The sequence below is a fragment of the Pinus tabuliformis genome, chromosome 8 (assembly GCF_031772625.1).
Source record: "Pinus tabuliformis cultivar Carrire ecotype Pingquan chromosome 8, CPIR1, whole genome shotgun sequence".
NCBI classification, from domain to species: Eukaryota; Viridiplantae; Streptophyta; class Pinopsida; order Pinales; family Pinaceae; genus Pinus; species Pinus tabuliformis.
The window spans coordinates 1,978,237,550-1,978,250,224 of record NC_142294.1 but is presented as its reverse complement, the minus strand read 5'-3'; the positions used below and the strand labels follow the sequence as shown (position 1 = coordinate 1,978,250,224).

Here is a 12,675-nt window from a genome sequence, read left to right as displayed (position 1 = left end):
AGAGAATCACGCGAGCACAAGCTACAATTTTCTTGATATTGGCCCACACTACGCAGTCCTCATTGGCATTACTCAAATCCATGCATGTGCAAATCTCATGCACAACTGATAGTCACAACTCACCCTTTCACTTACCTCTAACACCTGTCTCTGTTGAACTGTCCATGCACTAAGTTAACTGATATATTCTTTAGTTTCTTTATGAGTTAATAATTAGTGATTTAATTTAATCAATTAATTCACATCACTCATCACTAGTCTATTTGCAATTAGACTAATTACAACTAGTTTAACCAAGTCAAACTGAAGACAACTCCATCAACTCCACCAAACTCAACCACATGAGTTCTAACTGAAGTCCTGCATGCAATAACTCAACTAACACATAAGAGACCATGTGATTCCTTTTGTCAGCTGCATGTGCCACATCCGTAGCTCAAACTGAAGTGCTCCAGGAGAATAAGATAATGTTTAGAGTCCAAATATTACTAACCGCTAATAATATTTGACTGTTTCTATTTTTAGCCTGGCAGTCTAAAAATAGACTCTGATCACTCCGCTGTGAACCAAAAATAGAAGTCCATATATTTTTCCCAACATGACCAATCATCCATAAACAGCATCCTACAACTCATAGACCATGATCCATATGTCTAAAAATAGACATTGCGCCAAAAATACCCTGCGGGCCCACTTAGTGAAGGCGACTTCTTTCCACTAAGCTCCATCATCTTGTTGCATTCTCAACGCTCCCTCTCAACAAGATATGGATTATTTGCAACCCCTATCCTAAAACTCTGGAATGTTCTGCATGCAACACATTTTCCCAGTCCACTTGCTCCAACAACACTTGGAACAAAAACACTCCCAACTGACCACTCTGTTCGGCTAAGAACATACTCTGATACTGAAGCTCTATCTGCTACTGACAAGTTCTCCCTCTCTGACATCTGCGCTACTGCAACATCTCCATGCATCTCACACCATTGCACACCTCTCTGTGCCACCTAGCACTGTGCAAAACACTTGTGGCTTTCGCATTGCTGCAGCCTACTAGCTATGCGTTGTCCTGGGATTCCCTACACTGTCGCTCTCTCTACCACTCCATCTGCATATGTCTTTACCCAATCAGTCAGTTCCTACTACTCCACACCAGGGCTCCCATAGCAAGGTCTCATCCAAGAGGTTGGGTACCTCAAGGATCCTGCCCCTCCTCCTTGAGACAATCAATCCACATCACCCCACCTCTTACTTGGAGGTATGGCTGCATGCGATCCCTCAGCCCACCTGGCTCGAAGTTTCCCCCTACTAGAGGTCTCTGCATGAGTAGATGTCTCTACTTGATCTCCTCTCAGCTTCCCTTGTTGTGGCTACTCCACAACCTCCTGAAGCTGCTGCACCAATTGTGGCTCATCCACAATCGTGTGAGACTTCTTCTGGCTCTACATGTTGAGAGGTGATATACGCTCCCTCTCAACCGCCAAGTCTCCGTCAGTTGCCTCGTTGCTCAAGGCTTTGCATGCATCTTGAACCTCAAGAGCATACAGGTTCTTGACCCGTGAACCAATTTTCTTCACCTGTCTAGTGATGATGTGTCTAAGGAAAACCTTTCCCTTACTGAAGACTACATCATAGCCTCTGTCCTCCAGCGTCGCGATCGACACCAAGTTTCTCTTCAGTCCTGGTACATCCTTGAGATCGGTCAAGGTAAGGCGAGCTCCATGCTCCCTCTAAAAAATAACCATGCCTACACCTGAGACACTATACTTCTCATCATTACCCATCGCTATGAGTATTTGGAGATCTTTCTCCTCCAAAGTACTGAACAATCTCTTGTCACCGGTCATGTGGAAAGAAGCTCCACTGTCAAGAAACCAACCACTTCCCACCATGGATGAAACCATGCATGCAAAAAGTGTGAAATCCGTCTCGAACTGTGAAGCAAGTGCCTCACCTTCAGATCCTTCCCCGGATCCCTTCTTGGATTTCTGAATAATAGATCTGATGATCAATACCGCTTTGATATCCTGTAGAACTTTTTCCACAAATTAACCAACTCTGATACTGTTGGGACTCAAAAATGTCATATTTTCATCCACCTTTTTCTTCACTATTCCTTACATTTCATCATCTCATTAACCTTTTATCATATCATTTTCATACATACATTTGGGTTTCACCTTCTTATTTTCCATTTTATTCATTTTTGTATTACAAGTGAATTTATGATTAAATATTAGAAAACATACATATTTTTATATATATCTCAAGAATATGTGAGTTTTGTGATGTGTAGGAAATATGTGAAGAACTAATTCCAAGAGACTTATCCATATCTCCTCCACCATATTAAGGAGATAATTATGCAAGCCTTTTCCTAAGGAGAAAATCATGGAGGATTTGGTTGGCATATCTTATCCAACTCCTAAGGAGAAAATCATGGAGGATTTGGTTGGCATATCTTATCCAAGATATGTGAGAGATTTATGGAGGATTCAAAGGGATCATATTTTGTAATAATGGGAAAGTAGTTAAAAATGCTTGAGAGACTTGTGGGATCATATCTTGTAATAATGCGAAATTAGTTGAGAGTGCTTGAGAGAATATTGGATATGTAATTATGAGAAGGTTATCTTCCTCATGTATATAAGAGAGTGCTCTCTCTTCATTTTAATAAGGAATAATGAATAATGGAAAGGAATTCTTAGTTTTTCATCTTTTATTGTTATGCTTCCATGATTTGTAACTTGATTCTTGTAATATAATTTGAGATAGTTTTATTATTGTGAGCTCACATATGTTGTTTGTCATTCAATTCTTCACATGTTGTATTGCTTTTCCTTTATGCAATTTCCTGCTTTTGTAGTTAATGTTTCAATGCCTTCTTAGATTAATTTGATTCCAGTAATCTAGATTAAATTAGTTCCACTTCAGTCCTACATATATAGTGCATGTGCCTCGTAAGTCTACGGACCTCGGATTGATAAATTAAATAGTTGGGCAAGTACTACAACAGAATTAAACGATAATATTTTCACCCAACATTTTGCTGCCGTTGTCGAGGAGGCACGATGGATTGAAGTTTAGTTTGATTTTTCTGCAAGTGTATTTAGACATGTTCCTAACTCCGAGGTGTTAAGGAGGTAAGACGTGGGGAATAGCCTACGCATCACATTCGAGATACCGTAATGGGCTCGACCTCTTATGGATCAGGGCATGTAGGGTTTGTTTACATTTATGCAAGTGTGAATTTCAATTTCTGCAGGTGTGTTTAATTTTCGCAACTGTGAAGAGTGTTTGATGAATTCATGGTTCATAGTTGTAATTGAAGCATTCGATCACTTAATTAATGAGCAATCCTTGTAAGAGGGTTTAATTGAGTATTGAATTCAAGATTGTTTCTGTGGTCCTTTCGTTTTTAATTCAATTTTTAGTGTGCTGATTTGGAAGAGTTTTTGTGAACTAAAACCTTGTAAAAGGATTAAAAGCTTAGACAATTATTAGCACTTTGTTTTTAGTATGTAAGAATTCCTTTTTCAACATGGTTTAACAATGAGTTTCAACTTGGAACTACTCACTCAGATCCTAGCAGAAGTCGGGATCTCTTCTTCCTTGGAAGAGGAGATCTTGACAAGAATTAAAGGTTCAACTACTCCCCAAGAAATAAACGAAGATTCAACATCTGAAGAATCCTGCGTATTTGATGGCGAACAATCATTCGAACAAGAGATCGAGGAAGAAGAACAGCAAATCAGAGAAGAAGAACAAGAGTTACAACATGATCTGAGTGAGAGAAATTGTGCTTATCAAAGCTTTATCGAACAATGGTTCCAGGTAAGTACTAGATTAGATTCATCTTTTTATTTTTTAGTTGATTTGTAGTTACAACAACTAGACTCATCCACTCTCGAATATTTTCATTTTTCATTTGAAAAATTGCTATTGGATATATTGTTGTTATTGCTACGTGAATGGCTTCATTGGAAGTTTAATTACACGTAACTAATTTGTAAATTCTAATTAGTATAGAGTAGCTAAGCTTTCATTTTCAACATTTGCTTTCATTTTCAGTTTTGCTTTTACCTAGAATAAGTATTCTCTCCTCCGCGCTTAGTGCGATTGCGAGGATCATAAAATAGGGATGATTTAGACTAATTTCAAGAATAAATAAATGTTTTGCAATATGCTTGATCAAAAACATCTTTCAATATGCAAATCATTGTGTCCATTTGTTAAAAAATAAAAAAATAAAACAAAATAAAACACTGTGAGGGGCATCAAGCCCACTGCTTTGAATCCCCGTGACCACTGTGCCGAGAACCTAACCGGGGCCACTCACAGTTCAACGTTGGACAACACCCCTCGAGCCATCGGACTGGCTACTTTGCGCATACAAGCATTGCAGCCGGCATTCCCAGCCTCTCACTCAGCCAACTCGTGGGCCGATCGATCCTCTTCGCACCAAGCCCAACTCAACTCTGTCTCCACTGTGCACAAAACCGTGGCCCGATTCACTATATCGAGTTCACTTAAAAATCCACAGACATCAATCCCTTCGAAACCCCCGCGGTCAAATCGTGGCAGGTATCTCTCGTCGTGAAAAAAAAATAAAAATCATTCCACTCTCAGTACAGCAGCTCCCACAATCTGACCCAACCCACAGCAAAACGTTTCCCTCCGTGGATTCGTCATCGATCCAGCCTCTCCAAAGTCTTCTTGCATTAGTGATGCCATCTCTTGTCTCCGTCTATTCATTTATCGCTGAGCCGTAGTGTAGCGATGCCATAAATCTGCAACTCTCTTGTCTCCGTCTATTCATTTATCGTTGAGCCGTAGCGTAGCGATGCATCACCATGGAAGAATATTCTTGTCCAGGTGGGAATGAAATCGATGGTGGTTTGACTCCAAAAAAATAATTGTACTCCTGATACTCTGGCTTTACACGTCGAACTGGCACTGTTACAGAATAGACAGTTCCAAGATCCGAGTCAATCTCCACAAAATCTGAGAGTGCACCCACAATATTGTTGACGATTTTTCGTTTTGCATCATCAGTTACAGCACATCTGTCAGAAAAGAGGATCATTTTCAGTCTCTGCTTTGCTATCTCCGCATTTGAAGTTCTCTTGAGTTTTCTGGGAAACAATATGTTCCATGCCCAATTTATTCGTTAAAAAAAAAAAACTCATATTTACAGCTTTACGGATAAAGTCATCAATGTCCTGTGTTATAGAAACGCTGGAGAGACCATCATCCCCAACTCCATAACATTGATAAGACTTTCCTAGGTGATATCTTCCTGATGACAAATGCCATTGCATGGGTGTTTGCAGTGGAAGCATGGAGTGACAGTCACGAACAAATGAAGTGCTATATTTGCATCTATCCACCTTAGAGAATAAAGTAGGATTTCGGGGAAGCAATGCAGAAGGTTGAATATCCAGCCTGCTGGATGTCGTTGTGGGTGGAAAGGCCATCATTTTCACTGAAATTGGAGAGTGTAATCCCGCAGAAATATATCACCAAGCGATGGTACGTTATGTTATGGGATTTAAACCCTGTACACGTCACTGCTACTGTATATTGTAACTATTAAGCGGACCATGCCGTTGCTTACTTGTTAAATTGATTGAGGAATGAGGGTTGGCGAGTAATGAGAATCCGAGCTTGAATTCATCTTATCCTGATGAGAGTGCTAAGGGGATTAAATCGTGGGTTAGTAGTCGACACTTCTTGTCTCACTCTGTCATCTGTATATGTTTACGTCATTTTCAAAAAAAAAAATTAAAAAAAAAATAAAATTGCCCTCATTCATTCATAAACTAACTACTTGTTCCCTAAGAAATACAAAAGCCTTTTCAAATGTTTTCAATCAATTTTCCTGCAAACCACTAAAAACATTTTGAAAAAGTATTGCACAATCAATGAGTACATTGCATGGGGACATGCAATATTTCTAGTTGGGGGGAAATAAAAGTATGTTGGATTTTTTGTGAATTTGTGGGCAAAAGTTAGGATGCATATACTAACAAGTGAAATGAGATTGGTGTTATGTGTAGGACAATGAGAAGCTTATGCAGAAAGCTCAACATTACGATGCGACACCTTTTTCATCCACAATTAGTGTAACTTCGAAAAATAATTAAATAAAAAAAATGGAAATTTTATAAATTCTTGAAAATGAGCTAATTTGTTTTTGAGTCACTTCATACAGGAATGATCAATGGAGATGGCACACAAAGGTGACAATTTTTATGCAGGAATGGTGCTAAGAGTTGAAGAAAATCTAATGCAAAAGTTATTTTTCGAAATCACAATGAAACATGCATCATTGGACGCTTGAAGGAACTAATTCTTCACTGCACATATCACAACATTTTCCACTACACAAAAATCCTTTTGCGTCATGACTATTCACCTTTTTCCTTCCAAACGCCTAGACCATCCTTATGTTGCAGCCCATCTTCCATTTCCTTATCTTTCACGACTTCATGCACGCCTATTTTTCTGAATCGCATACATCCCTTTATCCTTTTCAGTTTATTTTTGCCTTCTAGTTTGCCTTCTGAATAAAACTCATTCCCTTTCCATGATTACATTGCCTTGATTTCCTAGCCATGCTGATCCACACTGCTTGTCCGTGAGTTCTTTCCATTTATAGTCCTACCAAATCTTTTTTTCCAAACTCGCGTTGACTGATGTGGGATTCCTTAAGGCCCACCTTTCAACAAGTCTTGCCCCATCGACATCAGCACCTTATCTGGGAAATAGACTAGAGTTCCTTTTGAGTACCTAGAGGCTTGCATGCCTTAATGGCAAGTTCTCTCACTGGCGATCATGGGAATACATCAATGTCCCTTGATCTTTAGATCTTGCAAGTGGCTCCACCTCGACACATCCATTTGCACTTAGCAAGATGTACTCCGGTACCTTGGCACTCATTAACATCAATAGTGAGTTGCCTCGAATTGGTTAACGACATACATCAATGGTCGGTAATCCAATTATTTCTATTCATGCTCGACATCGACACATTCATTCGCATGTTAGAATTCTACCATCGAGTTTGTAGCGGGTGAAGACTATACACTTTTTCACGACTCCCTCAGCAGTTACAATAGTATGCATTCTGATCTATGAGAGTACCACAGTTCCACTTTCAGCATTTATCTTTTCCATGATTCAGCATCAACAGTTCAGATTCCTTCATTTCCCAGGATCAACATCAGTCACATTTTCCTGATCCAGTAGCAGCAGCAGCAGCTACATTCCTATTGCATAGTTCATCATTCTTGGGTAAGTAGAGGTATGTTGTTTTCTAATCTTTAATCATGCAATTCCTTATATGCTAACTTGAATATTTTGGAAAATTCCCTCACCATGCTACATTTCGTTTCATGAGCCATGTCAAGTTGCATGCGGACATGCAACTAATTTAGTTGAGGGGGGGAGAACTATATTCACTACATATTCACTACCATGATTCCATTTCTTCACCACTATCACTCCATTTTTCTCATTTACCATTCACCAACATTTATTTCCCAGTGATACTTTGTTGCACTTTGCTTCATATGCAATATTGGCATGCTTCATTAATATTACAAAAGGTCTTTCTTATGCACATCATGATTTCCAGTGAGTGTTTAAATTATTATTGAAGAAAAGAGAACAGAAAACGAAATGAATGTTTGTGAGAGATTTTTCGGCGAAAATCACATGGGATACCATTTGTTGACGCATTTCAAACCAACTAGTGTGGTTCATTGTCAGGACAAGTTGAAGAAACAGATCCAGCTTAGCAAGTTAAATAGTCTGAGCAGAGCCTCCAACAGCTAGTTTGACTCTAGGACCGGGGTCAAAAATATTTTATTAATTTAATTAGTAATATTTAGGACCAATCCCTTAAAAATATAAAAAATATTTTTATATTTTTTGAACTAAATACCCATTAAAAATATTTTTGATATTTTTAAGGGATTGGTCCTAAATATTACTAATTAAATTAATAAAATAATTTTGACCCCGGTCCTAGAGTCAAACTAGCCGTTGGAGGCTCTGCTCAGACTATTTAACTTGCTAAGCTGGATCTGTTTCTTCAACTTGTCCTGATGATGAACCACACTAGTTAGTTCGAAATGCGTCGACAAATGGTATCCCATGTGATTTTCGCCGAAAAATCTCTCACAAACTTGATATGGATCACAGAAGCCTGAACTCTATAATTGAAGTGAATGTTGTTAACACAAGAACCAAAATTCTTTGTATTCATGGTTGTCAAACAAGAACCAACCATAAGAAAATGTAAATTGTTACTCATGTCTTTCACATATCCTGGAAACATTCATGATTAAAAAGACATCATCATGTAAAGCCAAAGTTCAAAATGCCAAATGTTCTTAAAGAGACCCATGCATGGTTGCATGAGAACATGCAATAAGTTCAGTTGGGGAGGATGTTGGGACTCAAAAATGTCATATTGTCATCCACCTTTTTCTTCACTATTCCTTACATTTCATCATCCCATTAACCTTTTATCATATCATTTTCATACATACATTTGGGTTTCACCTTCTTATTTTCCATTTTATTCATTTTTGTATTACAAGTGAATTTATGATTAAATATTAGAAAATATACATATTTTTATATATATCTCAAGAATATTTGAGTTCTGTGATGTGTAGGAAATATGTGAAGAATTAATTCCAAGAGACTTATCCATATCTCCTCCACCATATTAAGGAGATAATTATGCAAGCCTTTTCCTAAGGAGAAAATCATGGAGGATTTGGTTGGCATATATTATCCAAGATATGTGAGAGATTTATGGAGGATTCAAAGGGATCATATTTTGTAATAATGGGAAATTAGTTAAAAATGCTTGAGAGATTTGTGGAATCATATCTTGTAATAATGGGAAATTAGTTGAGAGTGCTTGAGAGAATATTGGATATGTAATTATGAGAAGGTTATCTTCCTCATGTATATAAGAGAGTGCTCTCTCTTCATTTTAATAAGGAATAATGAATAATGGAAAGGAATTCTTATTTTTTCATCTTTTATTGTTATGCTTCCATGATTTGTAACTTGATTCTTGTAATATAATTTGAGATAGTTTTATTGTTGTGAGCTCACATATGTTGTTTGTCATTCAAATCTTGACATGTTGTATTGCTTTTCCTTTATGCAATTTCCTGCTTTCATAGTTAATGTTTCAATACCTTCTTAGATTAATTTGATTCTAGTAATCTAGATTAAATTAGTTCCACTTCAGTCCTGCATATATAGTGCATGTGCCTCGTAAGTCTACGAACCTCAGATTGATAAATTAAATAGTTGGGTAAGTACTACAATAGAATTAAATGATAATATTTTCACCCAATAGATACCATGTAGAAATTTTGAATAATAAACACTTATTCACAGATATTATCCCAATTATACACTATTGCAGAATACATGCATAATACATAACGTCCTCTACGTTGATCATCAATTTAGCAGCATTAAAATCAATGAAACATCAATCGCATGCACACATTAACGCAGTATGTAACCTGGGGAAAGCATACAGATGAAAACCCCACACTATCTGTATATTATAATGATTGAGAACATGTAACAATACATAGTACAATACTCCTCTCAAGTATCCAACACTATCTCCACCTGTTACACAAAAAACTAGCTCAACCGAACAAGTCACAGGTTCAAATCTCCTCCGTTGCTTTTCCTGCCTCCACTGTACAATCCTGCAAGAGAATCACGTGAGTGTTAGGACTCAAAATTGAACAATTTTGACCTTATATTTTTGCCATAATATTATCCTTTTCATTCATAAGTTGTAAGCTTTGATTACATAATGACTTAATCACCCCAAGGTACGAAGTAACTTTCCGCATATCTATATGTTTAATTGTTCATTGCATATTCGTGAGTATCTTTATATTTATCTTTGAAAAACTGACTAAGTTGCCAAGTAATTGTCTTAAGCCTGCAGGAATTATAATTTATAGTTGCTGTAACACCAGAAACAGCAACTACGCAGTTGCTGCAACACCAGAAACAGCAACTACGCAGTTGCTGCAACACCAGAAGCAACAACTACGCAGTTGCTACAGTCAGCAACAGCAACCATCTAAAGCAGGCTATTTTGCAACAGCTGGGAATAACAAACGGCAACTATCTGAAGAACACTGATGCAGCATGATCACGCAGCTGTCTAAAGCGGGTAGAACACAGTTACCATTGCCTAAATCAGGAACATCATGGGGAAACGATAAAGGAATGTGAGGATCCCAAGAAGACGGTCGAAGTCGGTTATCAGCTGTGTAACAACCAGAACCTAAGAAAGAATATATTATTATACTGTTGTAACAGCGTTCTGTAATTCTTATTTTTGATAGAATGGGTTAACTGAATGAACTGTAATAATCTATTGTAATAGATGTCTCCTCTATAAAGAGGAGACATCTACATTAGAAGGGGGGTTAATGTGTGATCTGAAAAGGAGATTTTGAGAGACATCAGCAAGTCTGAACTTTATTGTACTTGAATCTTTTGGCAGATGAATAGAAGATTGTTCTGAGCACTTAATCAAGCCTTTGTGTTCTGGGGAATCTTGTGAGAGGGATTGGGCCCACCTTCCTCACAAGATTCACCCATTTACTTTTCTGTTAAGTGTGTAAGTGTGTGATAGTTTCTTTCTGCTGGTACTCTGTTTGGATTCTGTAGCATTACCTCTGGTATTTCCGTTTTGCTAGTACTCTGTTTCATTAACTGCTTGAAGTTGTGCAAGGATATTTCACCGGTGAATTAGAGTGCAGTGTGTGTTAGCAATCTGGTTACAGGGGCAGGTGCTGAACGTCCTCACCTGGAGGATAGGGTCCTGATCCTCTGCCAACAGAGCATCCATCACTTTGCTTTTCAGATTTGTAATTTTAATTAATTATTTGTACTGTGATAACTTAGCGTAAGAATCACGTATACTACAGCTTTTTAATGCTTTTAGAATTAAGTACATACAGTACGCGGTAGCCTTTGGAATAAAAAGACTTTCCCAGGTTGACAATTAATGTGGTACTTGATTGTTTAATCAATAAACAATTCAACTAGCCAACATTTTGGCGCTGTTGCCGGGGAAGGCAACTAGAGATTTCTAAAGGCATTAATGATTTCTTTTCGAGAATAACAGATGCATGAGAGGACGCAAGAAACCTAATTTCACAGGCGGCAAAGGAGGAAGAAAAACTTATATTGACGAAATCATCTCAAAGGCTGAAACATCACAGAGGACAAGTTCCCGGAGACCTCAGATCCAGTATTCCTCACAAACAGACCGACAGACGGAGGAAGTAATAGGACCTGAAAGGAAGTTGGAAGTACCAGAATATACCGAGGAACCGGTAGAAGAACCTGAAGAAACAGAAGACACAGAAGATAAAGCAAGTGATTCAGGAAAAAGACCAATGGAGGATAACAGAACAGAAGGAAGAGGGGAAAATTCGCTCTCTACCCTGGAATTTCCTATTGGAGAGATCCCGAGAGGAACAACCCCCATGAAAAACATTCCACTTTCAGCATTACCCAACTTTCATGGGTTATCCTCTGAAGACCCGGATGAATTCCTCTTCGAATTCGACATACTATGTAGGAGTTATGATTATGTGAGCGCTAATCAAAAACTAAAACTATTTCCAGCAAAACTAAAAGGGAATGCGTTAAGATGGTTTATGAGCCTAGGAGCTCAGGCAATCACTACCTGGGATCATATGAAAGAGAGCTTTCTGGCTAAGTATCAAGACTACTGCCGGACGAGAGAAAGGAAGGAAGAATTGTTTAAAATGGTTCAGAAAGAGGACGAGAATTTGGAAGATTTTGTGGAAAGATTACAGTATAATCTGCAGCGGTCTGATCATCCTAATATGAGTAAAGATATTCTGAAGACTATATTGCTGAAAGGAGTACGAGATGACTGCCTGGACATGTTAAACATGCTGGGAAAAGGGGACATTTCCAAAGAACCCTTTGATGAAATTATCAATCTCTGCATGAGATGTTCAAGGGGAGCAGTAGGCAGATCAAAAAGCAGAGATAATGTATATTCAAGAGTTCAGAAGTCAGCAAGTAGAGGAGCAACGAGGGCTGAAATAGGTAATTTATTAGAAGAATTGAAAACTGAGATGTTAAGCTCTTTTGCTTCACAAATTGATGCTCTGCAGGTTAAGAAGAAACAGGCGGAAGCAGAAGCTGCTCTAGCTATTTTCTATTCCAAATGCAGAGAAAAACACCCACTCAGGGAATGCCCACTGGATAAGATACCTATCTGCACAATCTGCGAGAAGGACCATGAAACCCAGCAATGCCCCTCTCTGCCTGGAATCAAAGCAGCATTGCAGTCAATTGAAGAAGAGGCTGAAGCAGTGTACCTGATGACACAGAGGAGGCAATGGCCACAAAGACAAGGTATGAACTCTAACACAGCATTCAGTCGTTGGAATAATAACTCTCCTTTTCAAACAAACTACCCACCCATGAACCAAATGCAGTACCCACCCTTTAATACAATGAATTTTCCACTTATGCAACAACCAAATCTTCCTTTTCCTGATCCTACTGTGTGGAATCCTTGGGCTCCCCAACAACCGTATTTTAATCAATGGAATCCGAACT

General features: G+C 38.3%; 1 protein-coding gene across 1 annotated transcript; it reads right to left on the bottom strand.

Annotated features, from left to right (window-relative positions):
- Window positions 1-4,819: 4,819 nt before the first annotated feature.
- LOC149244374 (cell division topological specificity factor homolog, chloroplastic-like) lies at window positions 4,820-5,549 on the bottom strand. Its single transcript, XM_089371523.1, is given in 2 exon segments — window positions 4,820-5,173; window positions 5,175-5,549. Coding segments are annotated over 2 exon segments (660 nt in total). The 5' UTR covers window positions 5,481-5,549.
- Between the last annotated feature and the right edge of the window lie 7,126 nt (window positions 5,550-12,675).